The sequence below is a fragment of the Spodoptera frugiperda genome, chromosome 5 (genome assembly GCF_023101765.2).
Source record: "Spodoptera frugiperda isolate SF20-4 chromosome 5, AGI-APGP_CSIRO_Sfru_2.0, whole genome shotgun sequence".
Taxonomy (NCBI): Eukaryota; Metazoa; Arthropoda; class Insecta; order Lepidoptera; family Noctuidae; genus Spodoptera; species Spodoptera frugiperda.
This window is the reverse complement of record NC_064216.1, coordinates 2,596,027-2,620,938: the sequence shown is the minus strand read 5'-3', so window position 1 is coordinate 2,620,938 and position 24,912 is coordinate 2,596,027. Positions and strand designations below refer to the sequence as shown.

The window sequence follows — 24,912 nt, the reverse complement described above, 5'->3', positions numbered from 1 at the left end:
ACAGCATTATATTTATGACAATTTCCCACAAAACCGGTTTAGCGGTTTGACTGTGGGTGTTGCGCCGCATTGTTATACAAAGTTATTAAATTCAATGTTTTCGAGAGAGAGCGTTAGACTCTTACTGATATAAAAACCACCCCGTTCCTAATTCTGCTTTTCGAGCCGGAGCGCTGGTGACCCGCTAGGCAGTCCACAATTTGGGGTCATAATTATAGAGGTTGGACATTTAATTTTATATTTTCCACAAAGTTTGCCACGAAAAGTGCGTTTTGTTTACACAAGTGTGGGCACTTCTGTCTATCCTTTTAAAGAGATAAAGTCGTGATGTTACGATTCAACTACCAAGATCATAAACAATACTCGATTTAGTTTTATTTTGCGCAGACCCTAAAAGTTTCTGAGAGAAATTCCTTCAATCGATTTCGGCTGAGGTTTGAAGGTCACCTTGAATCTGGTTGGCGCGAAAGCTCAAATGAAATAGGACGCAAGAGACGCGACTCGCCCGGCGCGGTCAAAATCGTTTCGTACATGGCGCTTAGCACGTTCCACCGCCTTCGTTTATATAAAAGAGAACTTGCGATACGTTGCACCAGCATTAGTCATTACTGATCATTTAGACTTGGACATTATCGCGTTGCACAGTCCACAGGACGTGTAGCGTTTGACAGCGTCGGACAACAACAGAAGCGCGCGTGCTTTTGAGTGATTAAGTTGTGTGTGTGCGGGAAATATTATTTTATGTGTACGTTCTAATATTATTAATTGTTGTACGAAATTAATACTGAATAATGGAAGTGCCTGTGAGGGAAAGTTTTCTGTGGCGTAAGTTGATTTTTATTTTGAATTTAAAATTAAGTAAAGTAGTTATTTATAATAAAATTAAACGCGCGCGTAAAATAAAAAAAAAATGTTTAGTGGTTTATCTATGCTTGTTATTTTTTTACTAATATATTCTCCGTTACAGTTTTCGTTATTTTCGTAAATTAAACTGAATACACTAGAATAAGGTTTTCGATAGAAAAAATAAAAAAAAAACAATGTTTGCTTTTAATTAAAAAATTGAGTATAATTTTAACGTTAACCCTAAACTTAGTGCATATTAAAAATACTTACAATTTAAATCGAAAATAGCCCGTCTAATATTGAAGCAAAGAAAATTTTATTTATTTTGGTCGCGTCCTCCAGCGTCCTTGTAGTTTGAAGGTCACAGGAGTCGAACTGAAAAGGTCAATATCCTCGTGTATGGTATACCTACCTACATCCCAGAATAGTAGTGACTACGTTCAACTGATGACGTTTTGAAACACCGTTGCTGCTATTTACAGCATGATATCATAACGATAAAGTACCCATATGCATGAATATATTGGCATAATTAATAAATACATTTATTGAGAGACGAATCTTCGGCCAGTTTCTTATATGAACCTTCTACCTATTACAAAATAAATTTATGGTAGGTACTCTAGGTACTGGCTGTATACAGGTTTATCTCATTGGCTGTATACAGTAAAACGGTGTAAAAAGGCCTTGGAACGGTGAATAGATATAAAATAGTTTTTGTAGTGTTAATATTTAGAATACAGATAGGTACATATATTTTTGTGTGTGATTATAAAAATAAGTATATTACCTAATTAACAACAATATTTATCATTAGACATTAGACCTTAAGTTGCGTGCCCGACAGGGTCCCTAATTGTTACCCATATATTAAGGAAAGCATTCAAAAAATATTTGAATAATAGGTATGTACTTAAAACATTTTTTTCAATTTCTATATAGACGCCATTTTCGTCTGTCTCCGTTTTAATTTTCTAATAACTAGTACAATTTTGTTGGTGTCTGCTACAACCTAGTTTCTGTATTCCATGACTTGACTTGACTTAAGGTCCTATGACCCCTAGATGGGGCAGAGGGCGTCGACAGAGGTCCTCCATTTCGATCGGTCTTGAGCTTCCCGCTTCACTTCGCTCCACGTCATGCCGATGCCCACCGCTTATTTTCTAATAACTTGTACAATTTTGTTGTTTCTGTATTCCATGACTGTGACTATACCAATTATGTACCATAGTAATTATCAGATTGACAAAACTTTATGATGCAATGACGTCGTAATTAATCTGCATTCCTCTTATTTTTCCTGTTTAACACATGGTGCACGGGATAAACGACATTGGCATTTAATATAGTTTACCTACGACTAAGTTTCCGAAAAACTTTCCCTATTATTTTCCGCCTGTGTGTAAGAATCAGTCTATTCATTGGTGAAAACCGCATAAAAATCCGCTCTGCAGTTTTTGAGTTCATCACGTATATGTTACAGCCAAAGTAATAAATCTTGATATTATATATACTGTCTAGCAATTATATATAACGACTACTCAATTTAGATAAAGTGATAAATGACACAAAATTAATCACATTAACTAGCAATTTTATATACTATCTTCGAAGACTTGGATAAAGTAATAAACCAGCAGCATGCCAGCAAACATGCAGCATGTAGCAGGCAGGGTTTCTGTCATGGCTCCGGCGCTGCGGTCCTCGGGCGGCCCCACGCGTGCTAATCGTCGCAGACGGCTTTCGCTCACCACTGCAGCTTCGGCTTGTTGGCCGGCTTCGCCGGCCAGCCTTAGCCACGATGGCTCGCTAGCAGCTTCCTGCTCCTCAGCCCGCGGGCCGCCTCGGTCCTACGCGCCTACGTGATTTTAAATAACACTCTAGGGGTAGGACAAACAAGACTACGTGGAGTCGGTTTTGTAGCAATTCGGTTCTGTCACTAACTTTTGTTGCACAGCATATTAAATTTTTAAACGACATTATTATTTAATTGTTACAGGAACTTATAGCAAATTAGTTTGATCGAAATTATATATAGGGCACTACAAGTTCACTACCACCATTTCCTACATAAGTCATTAGGCCTACTTACGTTATGCGACTCAAATTTATGCAAAAAAAATAGTCTTTGTTCTTAAAGACTAATTTTTATTCTTACAAGTTATTCTTACAAGTAAGAGTCTTGTGACATTTTGAGTTACACATGTATTATTACTTTGACTAACTTGGACTTCCTATTATGAATAATGTCCAGATAAAGTGATTAATTTATTACATTGTCTAGTGAATTTGGTATTTATATACAGTTATTCATAATAACCAGTCATTATGAATAATTGCTATTTAATCACTCTGACTGTAACATATAAACAAACAACGGTGGGAAAATTTGGTTTGTAGGTAATGGCAATAATGAGTGTTAGTAGATGTCAGTCGAGCAGTTTATAGTTAGGTATTTATTTTAAAAGGGGATTATAATTAAAGCTGTTTTTATAAAACTCTCATTGAAGTTACTCGATCTTTAGAACGAGGACCTAGCTTCACTGACTAACAGACTGACAGACTATTGTTTTTTTCTTTCTTTGTTGACTTTTTCTAAGTATTTATGGTTGAATTGGAATAAGTTATTTGACTTTTACTTTGATCACTGAGGTTTTGAAAAATCTTTACACTTGAGACACCTAAGTCAGACAAATATGAACTAAATATTTTCTAAACGTTTATAAAACAAACATAGCTTCCTAAAAATCAGCTGACATTTAGGACATACAAACAAACTGGCAACAAATAGCTAAGTGTAGGTATTACAGGAAGCTCTATAACATATTTTTATATATCGTATGTCATTTATCTCTATTATCTCCTTTTTATATATGAGTACTAAATCCCATGTAGACATAAAGTTAGGTACAATCGATAACTGATCGAGTTTAAGCCATGAACCAGTAGTCGCATCATTTCAGTTTATTCCAATTGTTTTGCAACTGCTCTTGAATTTGACGCTAGGGCCACATTCATCTTTTCATCTTAAAAAAAAAAAAACGTTGCCCCACATTAGGATTTTCTCCTGTGTCGTGAGTGCATTTACAAACATAGAATTTCACATGCACATAACACCCAGACCCGAAACAACAATTTGTGGATCACACAAAGAGTTGCTCCGTGCGGGAATCGAAACCGCTACACGTTGCACGGAAGCCAGTTGCCCAGCCACCGCGCCAACCGTGCAGACATTGGTTTTAAATTGCGTCACAGAATAATAAGTACAATTGCGTGTCTATTTTTGGAGGAACTAAGTGGAATCGGCATTGGATTTTTCCCACATTTTTCCCTATACTGATTATATAATATAGGTACTCTTTGATTGGATCAAATTGCAGTAAACGTTACTTTTGAGCACATTTTGACAGCTGTCAACAATACTTCAACATCGTGCTACGATTTTTTTTTTACATTTAATGGGTCGACGTTTGGCCGTTATCTCACCTGATGGTAAGTGATGACGCGGCCTACGGTGGAGCACGTCTGCCCATAAGCAACCTATTCACACGATTGTTTGTTTATTGTGTTTTCTCCAATAACAAAAGTGTTACTTTTTAGAGATCGCGCGACGATCTTCTGGTCGAAAGTGTGAGTTTGCGGACGGCGAGCAAGCGTAGCTCGCCGCCCGACCAGAACCAGACCCGTGCGTGTGTACGTCGCTTTGCGTTCCGCACGCGCCTTAAAGTGTCAGATCGCCATAAATGGGGCCCGGCAGGGCTGGTGTCCGCTCCGGAGCTGTGAACTACCTAAGTACCTAACGGGTTACTGGTGTTTTGGCCCAAAACAAGAGCAGGAACGGGTTGGTTCTGACACACTCTTGCCCCCCAAGTGGCGGGAAGGGCAAACAAATTTTTATATGGGGTCCCGCCAAGACACGCTAGCAAAGACAGGTTCGCGCTCTTTTAAATAGCAATACGTATGTACTAAATATCAATAAACCATATCAGTCGCCAGCGGTCTATGGGCCCCCCTTACAAAAGGGTTTTTTTTTGCTATAATCTTCACGCTTGGCATTTCTAGGCAGGGTGTATATCGCAGTAGTAAAGGCCCTGGTTTATCGGAGCGCGCTGAGATGTTTCATTCTCAAATATTTAATTGAGTTACATAGTAGACATTTCATGAATTTCTTGAATTCGAACAGTGAAAGTATTTATGAGCTTGCGTCTGATTTTCGACAAGCATAACATGTAATGTGTTTCATCGGATGCTTTTATGCCTTTATCTGAATGGCTGTTCAATCTGCAGCCACGTGCCACGTCAATATATCTGTGAATTTTATTACTGAAATAACTGAGAGCAGACTATCAGAAAGTTTTATTTTCTTTCTGGTATTCGCTTATACTGATCGTAATCTGAACTTTAATGTCTTTTGTCTAGACTTACTATAAAATTCTAGTCTAGGACGATTGGTTGACATTTCGTGTTATCATAAGGCTTTGTCTGATCTTTTGAAGGAGGATTGCGTATTTTTCAGGATATTGAAGTGTTCATCACGCTATGAAAGTTTGTAACTTTTTTTCAGTAAGTTATTTAGGGGACGTCCATTAATCACATGAGAATTAGGAGAGGGGTATCCGACAAAAATCACGAAACATCACCAGGGCTTTATAAAAAATCACGTGAATTTATTTTTTCGCCAAACACGGGACTTTTAAACCTTAAAACAGGACTTAGTGTGGAGTTTTCCACTTCCCCATAAAATAGTATAATTATAATAGGGATGATGACAGGGTATGAAAATTAAAAATCTAATTAGTCCGTCAGTTAGGTAATAAAAAAATATTAGACACGTATTTTTTTATTTTGTCATATAAGATAACAATACTTAGATAAAACGAATCAAAGTTTAGGAGTGGGAGCTAACTACGTCACTATAGAGTATAAAACGTACTCTAAAGTGACGTCACGCGATATTTAAAATGGATATATCTTCGAAAGTATTTGTTTCCGTAAGAAAATAAAAAATACGTGTCTAATATTTTTAAATAATCTACAAGACGGACATTAAAATAAAAATTAGTCATCTACCCTATTATGCATTTCTAAACTTCAACCAATTTAGATCATATTTTTTAGGTAAACCGGCTCTAAAAAAAAACATAGGTAGTGCTAATATTATAGGTACGTTACGTACGTACGTACGTATTTCTGCAGTCTTATCTTCTACTCCCTAGTTGTAAATCCCATGTTTACCTGTTACTTTATAAAAACATCATTGTTGTGGTTGAAAGAGCATACTTATTTTTGGTTTTCCTTATTTCATTTCAAAATGTGTAGGTAAGTGGGACGGCCGCATTGTGTTGAACATATCCCGTTTTACGACTGGTAGGTGCGCGAAATTATATTACACATTTTACACTAAAATAAATCATCATGTAAGTTAAATTTAAAATTAGCAATTTATATTAACAAAACCACGCAATCCACAATGCAATGTTTTTGCTAATACTTTCTGCGAATCAATCAATGCGCAATTAAATATCTTCATGAGGCACGTAAGTTCTCAGGTAATATTAGCTTCTGCCTGCGTCTTCGCCCACGTTCCTGTGGGATGAAAAGCAGCCTGTACATTATTCCAAACCATAATCTAATACCTCTTTTCTAAATTTCATCCCGATCCATAAAGCTCTTTTGACGTGATTGAATAACAAACATATACACAAACCTTCGCATTTTTAATATTAGGTACCTACCCAGTAAGATTAAGTCCGCGACCTGAGGTTGGAAACTGTGACCCTTACGCCCGAATACTGAAATGCTACTCAATTTTAAGTTGTACTTAAATATCGTGCTATCTCTGTTATTTTATAAAGAATTGATAGGGACAGAACTAGTCTTGAGAGCGCTCGAGCGTCTTAAAATTGAGTAGCTATTAAGTACTTATTCGGACATTAGCTAGCTAGTCCTATGGTAATATTTGTCACTTAATATAATGAGTATAATAAAATAGTGACCATTGACTCATGACATGACTCATGATATTATTATTATTATGTTGTTTCCCGTATAGTTGTTGTAATAGTATGTGATAAAGTAACTTTACATAATGTTTAGGTACTACCTAATTGTAGATACGTAGATAGGATGTACATAGGTAAATCAGGTATCATTAAGGACAGGAAAACGGCTGTAGGTAGTTACGATTATATACTTATACATGAACTAGCTTCTGCCCGCGACTTCGTCCGCGGAAAATAAAAAAAAAATGGGTTGTACTACCCCTAACATTTAGGGGGATGAAAAATAGATGTTGGGCGATTCTCATAGATACCGGATAAGCACAAAAAATTTCATCAAAAATCGGTCAAGCCGTTTCAGAGGAGTATGGCAACGAAAACTGTGACACGAGAATTTTATATATTAGATTATGATTTAGGTAAATAAAGCTATCACCCTCAATAGACACTGTTTCGGCGTCACCTCGTCTCTCGCGACCTATGTGACCTACCTAGGTTGCCTAAACAGAAGCACGCGTGACCTGTTAGTTTTAAATACTGCAAAACTTTTAAAATGTGATTGGAAACAAACTTGGCAACAAACTTATTATATCTAGCAATGGGTTTTCCTATAACATCATACTTACTATATGCGTAAACAAATACCTATTTATTTGCTAAAATTATAATGAGGAAAAATTTATTGTTTTGAGGTTTCGAACTTGTTGGACTGATTTGAAACATTATTTGACTGTCGCAAAGCGTACCCGCTTTTCACAAAGAGGGATGGGTAGATATTTTCCTAATTTTCTGCAGGATTGGGACTCAAGAGATATATTTTAAATTGCATAATATGTATATGAACTGTGAACAAAATCGCAACAGGCGGAAAACTAAGTGATGTAATAATAATTATTTTAATAAATAATTTAGCTTGGATATCTCCTATAGGTACCTATACGATATACCTATTTATTTTCAGGATATTTCCCGTTACTTGTGGGCTATTATGTATAATGTGGAATATGATTTTTAATTTAATTTAATATTTAAAAATAAAGACAAATATTAGGTACCAAAATAAAAGCAGGTAAACCTACTTAACTTACACTCACATAATATGTATTATTCAACTAACTGTTCCATAAACGGAATTGGATTTTTAATTTCTATGCAATACATGTAAGCATTATGTTTGCAGTTTTACCTTGGCGGTCGGTCGTGGATTCCCGAGTGGATATAAAGTGTAGATAATATATATGCATATGCAAAATATGCATACTAATGTTTTATTACGCTTGTCTCTAGTCACTTGATATTTTATCACCTTGCCTTGTGCAGATGGTACTGTGTTTATGAATTAAAATGGCATTTAGATCAACGTGCAATGTCTGTTAGCAAATTATAGGGGTAGAACTAGCTCTTGTCAATTCCATTGCGTTCAGTTCAGTCACACGGCCCTCATTTTTGTTTCTTTTTTGTGATAGTTCGTAGTAGTAGTAGAATGGGGTCATTTTTGGTCAGTATGAGTCTGACACTCCTTCTTGCCTCGCCTAAGGCGAGACAAATCATTGGATGATATTCCCCCTTAAAAATGTTATCTTAGTGGTTTGTTTATAAACATTTCACTTCGATCTTGGTTTAAGTATAGCCTGAATTTAAACATGACTGTCATGTAACTAGCTTAAGTACTTTTGCGGTGCCCAAAAGGGCCCATAGCTGTGCCCATAGCTTTGGGACATAATATTACTGTATTAAAATTGTTGACCACACTGTACACTACGGATGCATTAGGGGAAGTCAGCTCAAAGCGGCCATAGGAGGCAAAGCGGCCACTCTTAATTTTTCGGTTATTTGAAATGATAGCGTAACGTTGCCGTTCTGTACGTATAACCAAACCTCCCTCCCCACGCTAGTCACTCATTTTCAAGCGGTGAGAACGAACCCCTGGTTCTAGTAACGACAAATATTTTTATATGCGTTTTGTTAAAATAATACGAGGTAAGTTCAACCTGTTTTGGTCAAAACTATTTATATTAAAATGCTTTTATTGCACGTTTAACGTTACTTATCTATTTTGCCTTTCTTGTGTGGTATTTGCTTCGAAATATAGTAAATAATGTGAGTGAAAATATTTTTTTAAATAAAATGGTTGTAAAAGGCAAAGCGGCTCGGGCAAAGCGGCCAACTGACCGCTTTGCCCTTACTTTCATATTATCGCTGCATATATATAATTCTTATTTATTTTGTTTAGATGGTCAATAACTACAAGAGAAAAACAGCGCAGGCTTCTTGGGACGGAGGAAACGCCCGGGTGTCATCACTGTGAGGACCGCCCGGAGGACACGCTAGAACATACGGTGGCGGTGTGCCCTGCGTGGGCTGAGCACCACCAAGTCCTCAGGGATGTGGTCGGCGACGGCGACCTCTCGCGCCCGGCACTGGTTCAGGCCATGGTGCGGAGCGAGAGGGACTGGGATGCCGTCTCCTCCTTCTCCGAAGCAGTCATGCTAGCTAAGGAGGAAGCGGGGCGCGTGAGAGAACAAACCTCCTCACGCCCCAGCCGTCGCGAGAGACACTCCGGGCGTCGGGGATCGCGGGACGATCTCCGGCCACCGTAAGTGCGGGCCTGCGGACGGCGAGCAAGGGTAGCTCACCGCCCGAATAGAACCAGGCCCGTGCGTACGGCGCGTAGCGTTCCGCGCGCGCCTCAAAGAGCCATCAGACCACCACAGATGGGGCCCAGTAGGGCTGATGCTTAATCCGGAGCTGCGGACTACCTAGCGGGTTTACCGGGGCTCCGGCTTGAAAAGCTGGAGAAGGAACGGGGTGGTTTTTAGTCAGTAAGAGTCTGACACTTCCTCTCGCCTCGCCCAAGGCGGGAGAAGTCATTGGATGATAATCCTCCCTCAAAAAAAAAAAAAAGGCTTCTTGGGACGAAGCTAGGTATAGACGATATAGGTAAAAACTCGTAGATAGAAGATATTAAGACTTGAAATAATAGAAGTAAGTAGAACTTGCATTATTATTGATTGAGATTGATAAATAAAATTATGACTGACTGTGATTAAAATAGGTAAAATGCTGTTGATTTTTTTTTGTGAATTATATGTGTTGATTTTTGATTTTGCATTTTTATTTTGTCAATCACGGTATTTTCCAACAAAAAACAATTCATCACTTTTGAGGTGGCCACGTTGCCCTTACCCCCGTGGCCGCTTTGGGCGACCACTCGGGCAAAGCGGTTTTATGACAAGTTTTCGTAATCTGCAAATCATATGATTATTATTCAACTTACGCAAATTTCAATTGGCCATTACAAAAATTCGATAAATTCTCGACTAGTTAGGATAAAATTCTCTTTAAAAATCTTTCGTTCAATGGCTTTTTTTTAAACTCAAAGTTAAGGTGGCCGCTTTGAGCTGACTTCCCCTAAAGTGATTTGATTTGGTTTATTTATTCCGTTTAAAGAAATAGTAGACACTAGACACATAGGTACATAATTAAGTATTTGAAATCCAATAATTCAAAAGACATTTTAAAGAGAAACAAATGTATATTTATGTGGTTAGATATCCACCTGTCAAACGAGTAGCGGATAGGTGGCTTGTGTTCAATAATACCATCGGTAGGTGTGTCAACCTTATATCTATTTGTCAACCAATCACTTAGGAGATAGATTCTTGGAAACTTGTTGATAAATCGATCAAGAAAGGAAATTATTAAGAGAAAGCTGGTGTTGTAGCTTAGGTATATAGGTAGGTACTTTACTATAGTTTATACATATAGGAGGTAATAAGATAGTTAACTGGTTCGCATGGTTTTACATTCGTACTTTGTTACTTATTCTGGTACCGTGGTGTAGTGGGAAGATGGTAGAAGGTAGGAAGGGAACCTTCAAAAATAGATACAAGATATTAATTTGGGGACATGGGAACATGGATCCTGGTTTTGGTTCAGTATATGAAAATGGAAACAGGATTTTAAGGGCTATTCTGTATAGAACAGAATAGGCTGACGCCGGAATTACCCCCTTCCCCATCTTCTCAATCTCCGGTTTCCCAAAAACCCGTAAATTGTAACGCCTCTGGTGATTCATGTGTTCATGGGCGGTGTGATTGCTTACCATCAGGTGATCCTTAAGTATAGGATATCTCTTAAGTATAGAAGGTATATTGTCCGATTAACTGATACAAGCTGATGATGATGAATATTAAAATCTAATTTTCTTTCCAGGCATACTCCCTGCCCGCTACATATTATCAGTTCTGGGCTCCATAGGCTTTGCAATAGTCTATGGGCTGAAGGTGAACCTATCCGTCGCTATGGTGGGAATGCTGAACCATACTGCACTCAAAAAGGCCCAGGCAGGTGCTGGAACACCCGGTGCTGCAGGACCCGAGGAGTGTACGGCTCCTGGTGGCGCTAGTAACGCTACTGTAAGTCCACTGATCTAATATGAAGGAATGTCTGTGTCACCACATTTGTGGATGTTGTGAGAGAAGGGTTATTTAGCGTAATATATTTTGATCCGGAGCTGCGGACTACCTAGCAGGTTACCGGGGCTCCGGGTCGAAAAGCAGGAGTAGGAACGGGGTGGTTTTTAGTCAGTAAGAGTCTGACACTCCCTCTCGCCTCGTCCAAGGCGAGAGAAGTTATTGGATGATATTCTCCCTTAGATAAAAAGGCAGATCTTATGTCGGATTCAATTGATATTGAAGTTGATAAAGCTGGTTGTCGATGCAAAACAGGAAAATTAAAACTGTTTATCAGGTTTCACCGCAACGGAGTACAGATAAAAGAAATCGTTGCTCTTCAATGCAACTTGCAAGTCTTGTGAGTTGCATCATAAAAGTTCGCGCAATGTTGTATTCATTCGCCCTCATTTTCATCAACTTGTAATAAACATGAGTTGTTTTTAAATAGCAGTAAATTGGGACAGTCGTAAACGATGATATGTGAATGTCATTTCATTGGTCGTATCAATAATTCATTATTTCTTTATGGTGATGTTTTTTTGCCACTTGGGATTTTGTTCCAGACTGTAAGGTTAAGTATTATTCAAATTTGGAGTCCTTGTATTGTTTTTTTCACTCAATGAGAATTTGTTTCTGTTGCGCAAAATACCTAAATGATTTCACAGTTTTAATAAGAGAAATCAATACAATTCTGAACTTTAAAACCTGCCTCGTTGGTTGAGAGGTCGCAAGTGCGACTGCCGGACAAGGGATCTAGGGTTCGAATTCCGGGTCGGGCACTGAGCTAATTTTTTCTGAGTCTGGAAATGAGCCCATGGGACTTACAACATAAATAGTGAAAAGTGGGTATACATTGTACAGTGGCATTACGTGCACCTCTGCCTACTCCTTCGGGGATTAAAGGCGAGGCGATATGACGATATGTATGAACTATGTAATTCAAACGTAGCGTGAAAATATATTACGATTAGAACACTAAACTATGTGTAGGAAGCGGTAGGTACGATAACTACCTCATAAATATCTGCTCAGGGGATACCCCATATCGGTCATAAGTTTTATAAATATTTTTGGCACGTATCCCACGATTCTGAATAAAGAAACTGAAATGAAAACATTTTAATGTGCATATGAAATAAATTATAAATAGTTAATTATTTAGTTTCCAGACGTCTTGAATGATGTTTCGGTATCTACTTTTATCTTATAGTATACTTAATATAAAATAAATAAACTTCCATATATTTATTTGAAATCCTCTAAAATTACATTTTTAAATACTACTTATAAAATAAAATAATATTTAAAAATAAGGACCGGACCAGTACCGAGAGTATGGTAGAGACAGAAACCTCCTCGCAATACGTGCCGTTTCGAGAAGGATTGCCTTCGGTAACCTCAACTCAACATCAACGAAACATAACGCAAGCGTTGTTTCACGTCGGTTTTCTGTGAGGCCGTGGTATCACTCCGGACGAGCCGGCCCATTCGTGCCGAAGCATGGCTCTCCCACACTTAAACCACAGCTGTATCGTAATTTCTTTGTTTAGGAACAAGATGGACCCTTCACATGGTCGTCAGAGGTCCAGGGCATCGTCCTCAGTTGTTATTTCTGGGGATACTTAGTCTCACAATTACCTGGTAAGTTCATTAACATTTCATGATATCTTTATCTTAATTATTATGTTATCTTACTCACGTAACTGTTTGACGAGGAACTCGACTAGTTTCAAGCCGTGCTAGAGGCTCATATTCATGAGCAGCATTCCGCGACACACGACGCAGCGATTGTCGCGCTGCTACTAATTAAATTAGTATGTCTCACGAAAGTTATACCTAATAAAATTATATCTTTATCTGTTAAAAGTATGATTTATCTCATAGACTTATATTGTTGCTGTTGCTATATGACTAAATAAAATACCACTGCCATTTAATTTCGGGGCGTGATCTTTTAAGCAATTCTAGGAAATTGATCATAACTCAGGAAAAAGCATTTTATTCCATCTTCATCCGTATACAATATTGCAAGTTCCATCGAAATCGTTAAAGCAGTTTTCGAGAAAATGTTTAACAAACATTTATTTGTCCACCAGCTGCCCGGATCGCAGAGCTGTACTCAGCTAAATGGGTGATGTTCTTCAGCGTGTTCATCAATGTTGTGTGCACTCTGCTCACCCCCGTAATGTGCAACCTGCACTACATTGGCGTCGTGCTCATGCGCATCGGAGAGGGAATTGGAGGGGTCAGTATGTTTTTTTTTTAAGAAAACCATTTCTTTGTAGCTTAGCTTGTTAGCAGAGGGAAATAAAGTCATCAAAATGATACCGAGTAGATAAGATAAGAAGGAGGTCGATTCTCTGAAAAAACGAAAGAACAGGGTAATTTAGATTTAATTTGAAAGTTCTATTCCCCCGTGTTTTCTGTCCCCAATCCCCATACAGTCTACCCAATCTACATACACACGTATTGTTTCTAGTTATTATGTTGAATTTAAACTTTAGTAGTATTATTATATTTCTGTCTATTAATATTGCTAAAATATGACAATTTAAACGCAAATTTTACCTCATTCTTTACAAGCTCTTTTAGGGACAATTGCGGTTGTTGCCTTCGCGGCTCCGTAACAATCAGGTTCATATTGCCCATTTAATTCATACAAGGTTCAATGTCTCAACAATGTACATTAATATTGCCTTCAATACGCAGATTGAGAGCTTATTAGTTGCTAGGTGCCTATACCTATAAATATGTACATTTAAGGAGATGTACGTCTGTTTTCTTTTTCTTTTCTTCCCCTCTATTTATTTCTTTGATTTATTTCGTTGCGGGACCCAAAACAGTTATTCATGTCCCTGGGACGCGCCGGACTTCAGTGTTCCGGTGTTTTCATGGTTGTAACTTCTGTGGATCCTGGCTTACAGACGAATGTACGACTACTTAAATATCTGAGGAATCACGATCTTTTGTCCAGGGTGTAACATTTCCCGCAATGCACACGATGCTGTCGAAATGGGCGCCCCCTTCAGAGCGGAGTTTCATGGCCGCGCTTACTTACGCCGGGACCTCGTTGGGCACCGTCATTTCTATGCTGATGGCTGGAGTCCTAACTGTTCACTTTGGTAATTAATTTTCTGAATCAATTATAATTAACTGTATTTAGGTATAAATATATCGTATTCATGTATTTTCAGATGAAACTGTACGTAGAATTGTTTTGTTCCACTTAATAATATGTAAAGTAAAAGTTTCTTGTGAAGTTGTCACAGCATTGAATGAATTCTATTAAAAAAATGGTAGCATTAAAAGTACCCGCATCTAGTGAGTCTGTGTGAGGACATGGACAGCAGATGATGAATGACTCTAGTCAGACTCGAAGTCTAAAAAAATCCATAGCAATATCAATATACCTAAATAGGTATATTTTCTCTTTCAACATAGAATTTATCCTTATTCGAAAAATACTCTTGTTTGCTTCGAAAATGACCCAAATTTTTTCGTTCAGGTTGGGAGAGTGTTTTCTACGTGATGGGTGGTTTGTCTTTGATCTGGTGTGTGCTATGGGTGGTGATGGTGCAGGACACTCCTCAGCAGCAGAGGTTCATGAATAATGCCGAGAGGACCATGATCCTCCAGGCTTTGGGCAACCAAGAGAATCAGGGACCGAAGGTAAGGAAGAAGAAGGGTCTGCATTAGATACTGTCTTACTGTAACTACTGCTTAAGAGTCTAGATCTATTGAAAGAAGTAGTCATTATTGCTAGCCTATAAGAATTATGTTGTATCGGAGGAGTGGTTGGATGCGTAGAGCTGAAGATCGAGTGCCATTGGAATCATTAATCTCCTGAGGCCTATGTCCAGCAGTGGACGAGAACAGGCTGATGATGATAATGATACATAGAGGAGTTGTTTTCTTCACATTTGCGGTTTGATCCAAGACTTTCTTTTAATTTGGAGAATGCTAGATAAAACGTTCTAGTTTTCCGATCTATTATCTCAGTCTGATACTCCTTGCAGCCCAAGATTCCGATGCCATGGGGGAAAGTGTTCAAGTCACCACCATTCCTTTCGATCCTGGTTGCGCACACCTGTTCCAACTTCGGCTGGTACATGGTACTCATCGAGCTGCCCTTCTACATGAAGCAAGTCCTCAAATTCAATATGACTGAGGTAAGATTTTTCTTTGATAATATTTGATCCGTATTCGTGCGTTTGTCTTGTGTTGTGGGTGCGAATTTTTGCCGATAGTACTAGTAATGGTAACTTAATTTTTTACGCGACTGTAAGGGCGCTTTTTCCACCAGAAATGTGTTATGTAGCTATGCTACGAAGATGGAATAGCTAAGCTGTGAAAGTATTTGACCGTTTCCACTGATAGTAAGCTATGTAGCTGTGTAAGGAAGATGCGCAGCTCGAGTATGCGATGTATCGATAATAGGGAAGCCATCCATAGCACACATCTTTCCATATAAAACATATAGCTTAGCTGTCTGTTTCTGCCAGTCCTATGTTATCTGTACCAATGAATACGATTGGTGGAAGCCAACGCACCAATAGCAACGTAGCAAAGGACATCTCTGGTAGAAAACCACTCTAAGGGAAGGGTTTTGTTTTTAGCATTATTTTTTAAGATCATTCTAATCTTATGGAAGTGAAAAGAAGACTGTAAGGAACTAAACTACATTTCAAGCAATTCCAGTTGACGTATATTAAAATATTGGAAACCAAGAGGTAAGTAATATTTTAATTTTAATTTTTGAACTCATTTATTGTAAAATGTATTTCAATCATGTATTAACACTATTTAACTATTAACTAATAATCATAACTTAAACAGCTATTTTTAAATCACTAAAATTAAATAGCTAGTTTAATTATTATTAGCTCGGACGCACGCTGCAGACTACCTAGAGGGTTTACCGAGACTGCAACTCAAGGGTAGAAGTAGGAACGGGGTGGTTTTTATTCGTAAGAGTCTTACACTCATTGTATAATTTTTTCCATTACAAAAAAAGACAAGCTGACGGACAATGATGAGGAAAGAACGCATTACGTTGTGGTATTACAATGAGTATTTATTAGGTAAAGTTTATTGCAATTTTGCGCTCACTGTTTGTGTTATTAAAAATTAGGTCAGAGGATAAAGTCATAATTTCGTTTCTATGATAAATTATGTTTTTAATGATACAGCTTTAAATTTATTGCGTATCATACTAGAGCGGTACAAGTTACGCAATTTATTTATCTCTACCAAAATTCGGTCCATGTTTTTTCATTTGTTTGAATCAGTAATTAGCTTTTTGTTTTTGGCGCTATTGTCACATCCCATTGTTAGTCCAATCACGGTAGCTAACCTAGCTAGCAAGAACTAACTAACCAATGGCTATACGATAGATCATAGTTCATTGGTGCTTACGTCACCGGTCTGAATTTAGGACTCATATGGCGTACCGCGTTGTGCGCATGTGCGGGGACCGTCAATCTGTGTTCACTCGCTCTCAGTCGGACGTTTGTAACGATCCCATTCATTCCCAATTCCGCTGTCAGAAAAAAAAAACAAATGCACGGACATATTTGTTATTAATTTCGATTGCGAGCTATTACCAGTTCATTTGTTTTACGGGCGTGTTTTACTATAAAAGGTATGATTGTGATTTATTTGGTTAACATTTTAAGTTATTAGGTATTCAATTGTGTAAAATAATAGTGTGATCATTGTGAAATTGCAGATGGGAGGCTTTAAAAAGAAATTTCGATATTGTGTGATAAAATTGAAAAAGACTAGAGAGTCTGGATTGGATCCTTATGTCTGTGTGCCATACTCTTGGCTGAAGCTGCATAAAAGGGCATTGGTTGTTAAATATCCGAAGGAAATAACATCAATGACGAGCTATATGGTGAAGCACTGCGAAGTAAGTCAGCCGGATTGGCTGACTATTGGGGCTGAGATCAAATATAAGACGGGTGAGTTTTATTTCTTTATCATTATCATTTCAGGCTGCCTTTTCTGCCATATTTCTCTTTTCTAATCATCTCTCATCTAACATTATTTTTAATTAAAATCTCAATTATAATTATGATTGATCGTGCAATGACCTTTCGCGGTCTGAATTTAAGTTATGCCTGATATCAGTTTGTTTTAGATAAGTACTAACTAGGTAACAATATATAATGTACCTAATGCGTATTTTGTTTAAATTTCGATTCGCGATTTGCGGTCTTAGTACTTAGGTCATTTATAGTGCGATGTTAGGTATCTGCCGGTGGCGCCGGCATGAGGTGATCGATTATTTGTCAGGTAGGCTAAACAATACATTACATGAGAGAGATAGATAGACATGCAGCGGGGGTGCAAGGAGCATAATGGCGGGCGGGAGGGCGGGAGGGCGGTGCTGCACACCGCGTGCTGAAAAATAAATCTATAAGCGGAATGAAAACTGAAAATCTATTATATTGTTAGTGTAGCATGGATTTCCGCAAAGTACGATGATGATTCCGCCTGATTCTATTCTATATATTTTTGTCAGTTAACTAAAGAGTTGGAATAGCTATTTTAATAGAGTAACGCATGTCCAGTATAGTTAGAGCCTTGGATCGATTGAAATAAATAATGAGTCGAGTTCCCAACTGGATATGGTTTGTTGTAGGTAATCATAATTTGAATGTACCTAATCAAGTGCGGTTCGAAAGGGGAACCCTCCTTCCGGGCTTTAATTTTTTATGCAGCAGCGATGTATTCTACAGCAGCTGTTTCGACGTATAAACTAATATTTAATACAGACTTTAAAATTGGGTCTGTGATATAAATTTTCCCATATCGTACACACAGGCGTCGGTACGACAATTAATTTGGATTACGCATTAAATTACACTAATATTATGAATGCGAAAGTTTGTTTGTTTGGATATTTGTCCGTCAATCACGCTGAAATTTGGTATATAGTAAGACACATATATGAGCTGAATTGGGTGATAGGATACTTTTTATCCCACGGGAATGCGGCCGCTGGCAGAAGCTAATGTAATAATAATTAAATATGTACATAGAAAAAGAGGATAGAGGATAGACAGGAAATGTAATAATTTGATAATGACGTGCTTGTGTGCGTTTGAGTAAGCTTTGCGCGATTAATTATTTTTTCAACTTACTTTATTTGTTAAATCTTATGGTCGACCAGATAGTTCGCAGACGGCATAGTCATAGGTAGATATCACAAACGAACGCGATGCGAACTCTGTAGGAAATTACTTACTCCATCTATGCCTGGAAGCACTGCTCCGCGTCCTGCTATTCTGTAATTGTAAATTCTAAACATTCAAAGTAAGCTCGATCACATTCTCGCCCGTCATTGGTCAAGATTATTCTCACAACCAAAGACATGGCGGACCGCGATCGAGCTCTCTTCGAATGTTTTGAATTTGCAATTACAGAAAAGGCTAGCTTAACTCTCTGCCGGACGAAACGCAGTAACTTTACGTCACTACTATACGGTTTGTGGTATTCTAGGAGAGAATTGCTACTTCCCTGGTCGCGCTGGCACAGTTAATTTACATAAATTACACCGTAACTTGGACCCACTTTGTCTTGTCTGTCTATCTCAGGATAGAATAGAACCTATCTGATGTTTTCTAATTTTTCTTAGGGTTAGGCTTACTTGCAGTTGTTTCGTTGTTACGTATTATTTTCATGTCTATCGTAATTTTCTCTACTATCATCATCATCATCACCCTGTTCACTCCACTGAGCTCGATCTTCAACTCTACGCATCCAACCACTACCAGCCACCTTGCGATGGCTATCGTCTCTTCTCTCTCGTATGATACCTATCAAAATTATATTAAATTCCATATTTTTCATATCTTCCACAGATTCCTACGTAGACGCACAAATGTGTCTGAGTAAGCTTTTACAAGGGCATCGAGAGAAATACGGTCAACAAGGTAAATTATTTACAATTAAAAAAAAGTGCCAAGGTAAATATTAGGTAATTGAGAGTTATTAAAGTACCTCTTTGTTTTTAGATAATACGCCAACAACACAAGCTAAAGCAAGTAAAGCTTTTGAGATCCCTAAAGAACTTGAAAGATTCAATGTCAAAATATTCGGCACTGAAGATAATCAGAAAAAGGAAATCCAAAGAAGTACCAATACTGAAGCTGGTGTCAGCAAGGAGTTTAAGGGATTTGCTCCTAAACCACTACTGACTAACCAATTTCCACCGAAACCCATTGACCAAAAACAAAACCCAGTAATTGACAAAAAAGTAAATGCAAATAAACATGCTCCAAAACTAATAATAAAGAAAAAGAAACCCATTACCAATAAACTAAGTAGAAGTAAACTAATGAGCGAACCAGAGGATTCAGATTCGAATAATGAAGCAGAAGACGCAGGAGACGCAGAAAACGCAGAAGAAGCAGAAGAATGTGGACCATATGATGCTAAAACAACGACTATTGTAAATCTGTGGAAGACCATTCAAGATCAAATTGCTTTTATTGAACAATTAGAAGATTCCGACAAGAAGTTTAACGGAGTAGAAGATAAAATGACAACTGCTATGAAAGCTGTCGATACTCTTAAGGATTTGATTGACCAATTGGAAGCTCTAGAAGACGATGACGACGATGACGATGACGACGAAGATGAGGATGGAGAACAAGAAGCTACTAAGGTTGAAAGTGAAACGAGAGAGTTGAAAGGGAAAATAATTAAAGAAGAAGAGGAAGAAATAGAAGAACAAAAAGAAGAAGAAACAGAAGTAACAGAAGGAGAAGATAAAGAAGAAGAAACCGAAAAAGAAGAGTTGCAAGATGGAAACCCACGGACTGTTAACCTCCCACCTGAATACGACAGAAATGACTCCAGATGGACTTTGAAATACAAGAATTATGCACCCGAATTGACGGAACTAGTGGAAAATTCCCGTGTATACGTCAATTCTAAGAATCTTGCCGCGGTTGTAAATAAATCTCAGAATCCAAAACAACTGGCGCGTAACTTGTTGGAGGAAGTATTCTCTAAGAATGCTATGTATGTTTGTAAGTTACCCCAACCAACCATTGTGGTATCAGATACGCCCGAACTCGATAGTGGCGCTATTAATGCTATACTGGATTTCGTTCAAAAGCACACAACTCGAGTGAATTGGCAGCATGTGAAACGTAAAATAGTTAAACTCAGTTTACGTGGCAAACTCTCTTATGCTCATAAGAAATTCAAACAGGTTGGTCGATTTACTTAGGTGATTGTAAATCGGGCATTGTTGATGTTATAAAATTCTGTTGTTTTATTTATTTCGTTATTTTTAATTATTATGTTATAGGCTTACTCAAGTAAATATTTGACGAGGAACTCGACTAGTTTTAAGCTATGCTAGAGTCTCATCAAACAGTTACGCGAGTAAGCCGATAACATAATAATTAATTTAGTATGTCTTAAAATTAGTTATTTTTATTCCATGTGCCATTTGATCTCATTTAGATCTCGATGTTGTTCTTAGTTTGTATGTTTGAACGCACTAACCTCTTGAATGCCAGTATAATATGCTACACAATAGAAAAAAATATGTCTCGCGTAGATCTCCACTACCACAGGTTAAAACACTTCAAGATATATGACAATTTTACTTTAAAATGATACGTAATTAGGTGTGATAGAATCCTTCTCCGTTCGAGAAGAGGCCTTTTCTCAACGGTGAGTTTAATACAGGCTGCAGCTGATCCTAGATTTACTCATAATCAATATCAATCTTTTAAAATATTTGTTAGACGCCCCAATATAAAAATAGGGGTAGTTATAGGTATAATGTCTAATACCGACGTGAATCCGTATTCCTTAGGTAGGTATGTTCGCGTATTAAATAATCTATAGGAGGTGTTATTTTTTTAATGTTTACAATGTGTATCTATCTGTATTTTAGACTGTACTATCTATTATAATGTATTCTATTAATCAAGTAGTAGATGGATCAACTAATTTTGATCTTGGTCTGAAGATCGTCAGTTTCTTTCTAGGATCTAGATGGTTGTGTCTGTTTCTTGGTAAAGACGCAGTGAATAGCATATCTAGGTAGACTACGATGAGCATTTAAACCAATTTTAAAATTAAGTAGTATTGAATGATATTTACTAGGTCGATTTTTTTAAGTACCTAGCTAGTGCCGGAATACTTAATAGATTAATAGTAATGTGCATTTATATTTTTATTTAATTATACCTACGTATCACACAGTATCTTATAATATTCATTAAAATTAATTAAATTATGCGATATACTTACATAAACTCATTATTGTGAACTCCGATGTGGCTTGAAATTAGTCGAGCATTATTCTGTGGTCGAACGTCTTTGTATGTATGAAATAGTTGAAATACTCATGTATACTGAAATTGTAAATCAATTACTTAATGGTATTGGTTATATGTATAACGGTTATATATCCTTACATACTACATATATACCATAATTTTAGCCGTAGACCAGTACATTTATGTATAAAATGTGACAACATAATAAACATTTCATTGACTTATAGTTCTGCATTATTTAGTTTACCCCCCTTCTCCAATTGGTAGGTAAGATATTATAATATACCTACTGTTATAAGGATCATTTTCATGCTTATGAATTGTGTAAACAATTTGTACCCTTAGTACGAGTTTGCTTTACGTTTAACGAAATCGAAACGAAAGCGCGTTTGGCGCTCTGATTGGCCGGCTCGTATGAACCATCCAATCAGAATGCCGAACACGCCCCGTTTCGATTACGTTTAACGTAAAGCAAACTCGTACTAAGACCACTGTTATGGTGGTCCTGGTGTATTCGTCAATTAATAACTAATCATCAGTCTTGTAAGCTGTTTGGAATGGAATATGTGAGCGATGAGTATTATAAGTGGACATATATGCGACATAATTATAAAAAAAGAGCCGTAAGTCTCTTATTATGGTCGTTTGAATTCGTATTTAAATAACTTGTTTTCCTTCCAATGTGAATAAACTATGATATTCATAATATACTTTGTATGTATTTGAAATTGTACTAACATATAAAGTTATTAAATACAGTAGGTGGCGCTGGTATCGCAAATGGCATCTCTTCTTTCTTTATGAAACGTTAATATGTCTCACCATTCCAGAACGCATTAGCTGTGTTTATGCCGTTCCCGTCACTTTGGTTCTTCAAAAATATGCCAAAAAGTATAAATCTTACCTATACAATCAAAATAATACCATAACATTTCCAAATTTCCACAATAGGTAGGTGGTGCTGGTTTCGCAAATAGCGTCCTTACTTTTACAGCCTCATGTCTCTTAATTCCAGAATGCGTTAGCAGTGTCTATGCCGTTCCTCTCTCTCTGGTTCTTCAGCATGACCCTGAGTAGGACCCTGGACTGGTTGCGCGAGAAGAAATACATTACCACATCCACGGCGAGAAAGATTGCCACCGGGTTTGGTGAGTCTGGTTATTCTATTAGAATTTTAGCTTTAAAGAATATTTTTTTTAAATGAAACTTAAATGTTATGTTCGTTACCTAATTTTAATAGTATTTTGAAGAGATTTGGACATTTTTATGTTTATGTAAATTACATAACTTGAAGCTCATTTAAAAAATATTACTTTATTGAATACAAGTTTTCCTTTATCTTTGGGATTGTTAATAAATATTAAGGGTTTTCATTGGCCGATCCAGAGCTGCGGACTACCTTGCGGGTTTACGGGGGCTCCGGCTCGAAAAGCAGGAGTAGGAACGGGGTGGTTTTTAGTCAGTAAAAGCCTGACACTCCTTCTCGTTTCCCCGAAAGCGGGAGAAATCATTGGATGATGTTCCCCCCTTTTGCTAATTTTTTAAGGAACCCTTTAAAATGGATTTTATAATATTTCTTTATGCTGTACAGCATCTCTAGTGCCAGCAATATGTCTCCTGGCTATCTGCTACATCGGTTGCAACCGCAGCGCGGCCGTGATCATCATGGCGACAGCCGTCACCTCCATCGGCGGCATGTTCTGTGGCTTCCTGTCAAACCACATCGATATCGCGCCTAACTTTGCTGGTAAGTTAAACAGCTAGAGTCCCGTCTAAATAATATGTCGGTAGACTTAGCTTTGAAGGTAGAATTTTGATAAGCTTCATATGTGACCTAAAATCCGTCGAGCGTAACATCGGTCGTACTGACGTATCATCGGTTGAGTGTGAACGGTCAATTGTTTTTCTATGCATTTGTCTGTTCTAGCGTTACGCGACCGATGATACGCGACGCATGTTCCGTCAGATATGAACCGACCCTTATAGAAAAAAAAAATAGAATTCTGTATGTGATAGAAATCCACCGACTGGTAGGTAATTGGTTGGGTGCAAAAAGCTGAAGATTGGGCTTACATTTTTTTAAGCGTTGCCCAACGCTAAAATTTTCACCAGTGTCGTGGGTGCATATACAAACATACCTACACGTTTACATACACATGACACCCAGACCCGAAACAACTATTTGTGGATCATACAAGAAGTTGTTCCAGTTTGCCAGCCTTCGCGCCAACCGTGCATTCAAATACATAGAAACATAATCTTTATATATATAATTCTTCTGTAAGTGTGTATGTCACTGAACTCCTCTTAAACGACTCGACCGATTTTGATGAAACTTTTTGTATGTGTTCAAGAGGATCTGAGAATGGTTTAGATTCACAATTTTGTCCGCTGGACAATGTTTTTTTAATTAATCAGACGTGTAGACAGGACAACGTCTGTCGGGTCCGCTAGTATATACATATAAACTTTATGACATCGAGCCGGAAGAGTCTTACATAAACTATATAAAAGATGTGCAGTTTTATATGTCTGTTTGTTTGATCAGGCACACTGATGGCTCTGACCAACACCGTGGCCACTATCCCTGGCATCGTGGTGCCCATCTTCGTGGGCTACGTCACACATGGCGATGTGAGTATTCAATATTTGTATGTAATTGTATTTAACCATATACTATTTTGCAAGGACAACATATTTTGTCAGTCTTTAACTATTTAGTGTTATTTTTGGTCGTGGTGGCCTGGAGGTTTAAGACGCCCGCTTCTAATACATGAGAATGCGGGTTCGAAACCTACCTACGGCAAGTACTAATATGACATTTTCCAAGTTATAATACTTTCTAAGATTATTTAGACGTCACTGACAAACGGTGAAGTAAAACACCGTGAGGAAACCTGGGTTTATTATTTCTAATTCTATTATAAGTTTAAAATCGCCAACACGCACTAAGCAAGCGTGGTGATTAATGCTCAAACTTTCTCTGTGCGAGAAGAGGCCACTGGTCAGCGGTGGCCACTTAATAGGCTTTGATGTGTTCCTTTTGGTTGACTATTTCAAATAGTTGGCATTTATTTAGCACTCAATCGAACAAAGAGACGCTGTAAAAGTTATTTAAAATATATTTTATTGTTTTCCAGCAAACAATAACAGCATGGCGCAAAATATTCTTCACTACAATAGGGTTGTACGCAGTTGAATTAGTCACGTACACAGTATTCGGTTCTGGTGAGGAGCAACCCTGGAATAAAGTGGAAACCGGAGCTCAAGAAACTGAGACAAAACCCTTAAGGAAATGAA

At 37.7% G+C, this 24,912-nt stretch overlaps 2 protein-coding genes across 2 annotated transcripts; both read left to right on the top strand.

The window, feature by feature from the left end:
- The first annotated feature begins 551 nt into the window (after window positions 1-551).
- Window positions 552-24,912, top strand: LOC118272190 (sialin). The gene is made up of 11 exons (XM_035588548.2): window positions 552-825; window positions 11,061-11,263; window positions 12,853-12,943; window positions 13,399-13,547; window positions 14,277-14,424; window positions 14,808-14,971; window positions 15,319-15,471; window positions 22,628-22,760; window positions 23,204-23,359; window positions 24,161-24,246; window positions 24,753-24,912. Exons 1-11 carry the CDS (start codon window positions 792-794, stop codon window positions 24,909-24,911), a joined length of 1,476 nt encoding a protein of 491 aa, XP_035444441.2. The 5' UTR covers window positions 552-791; the 3' UTR covers window position 24,912.
- LOC118272189 (FK506-binding protein 5-like) lies at window positions 16,591-21,838 on the top strand. The gene is made up of 4 exons (XM_035588547.2): window positions 16,591-16,943; window positions 17,031-17,265; window positions 19,171-19,242; window positions 19,324-21,838. The coding sequence occupies exons 2-4, from the start codon at window positions 17,031-17,033 to the stop codon at window positions 20,544-20,546; spliced, it is 1,530 nt and encodes a 509-aa protein (XP_035444440.2). The 5' UTR covers window positions 16,591-16,943; the 3' UTR covers window positions 20,547-21,838.

What these genes read in the sequence shown, in the direction of transcription:
- LOC118272190 (XM_035588548.2), top strand. Translation starts at nt 792, where the DNA reads ATGGAAGTGCCTGTGAGGGAAAGTTTTCTGTGGC. An exon ending in GTGGCGCTAGTAACGCTACT is followed by an intron (nt 11,264 to 12,852) that starts GTAAGTCCACTG and finishes TTCTTTGTTTAG; the next exon opens with GAACAAGATGGACCCTTCAC. An exon ending in TATCGCGCCTAACTTTGCTG is followed by an intron (nt 23,360 to 24,160) that starts GTAAGTTAAACA and finishes TTGTTTGATCAG; the next exon opens with GCACACTGATGGCTCTGACC.
- LOC118272189 (XM_035588547.2), top strand. Translation starts at nt 17,031, where the DNA reads ATGGGAGGCTTTAAAAAGAAATTTCGATATTGTGTGATAAAATTGAAA. An exon ending in TGAGATCAAATATAAGACGG is followed by an intron (nt 17,266 to 19,170) that starts GTGAGTTTTATT and finishes TATCTTCCACAG; the next exon opens with ATTCCTACGTAGACGCACAA. An exon ending in AGAGAAATACGGTCAACAAG is followed by an intron (nt 19,243 to 19,323) that starts GTAAATTATTTA and finishes CTTTGTTTTTAG; the next exon opens with ATAATACGCCAACAACACAA.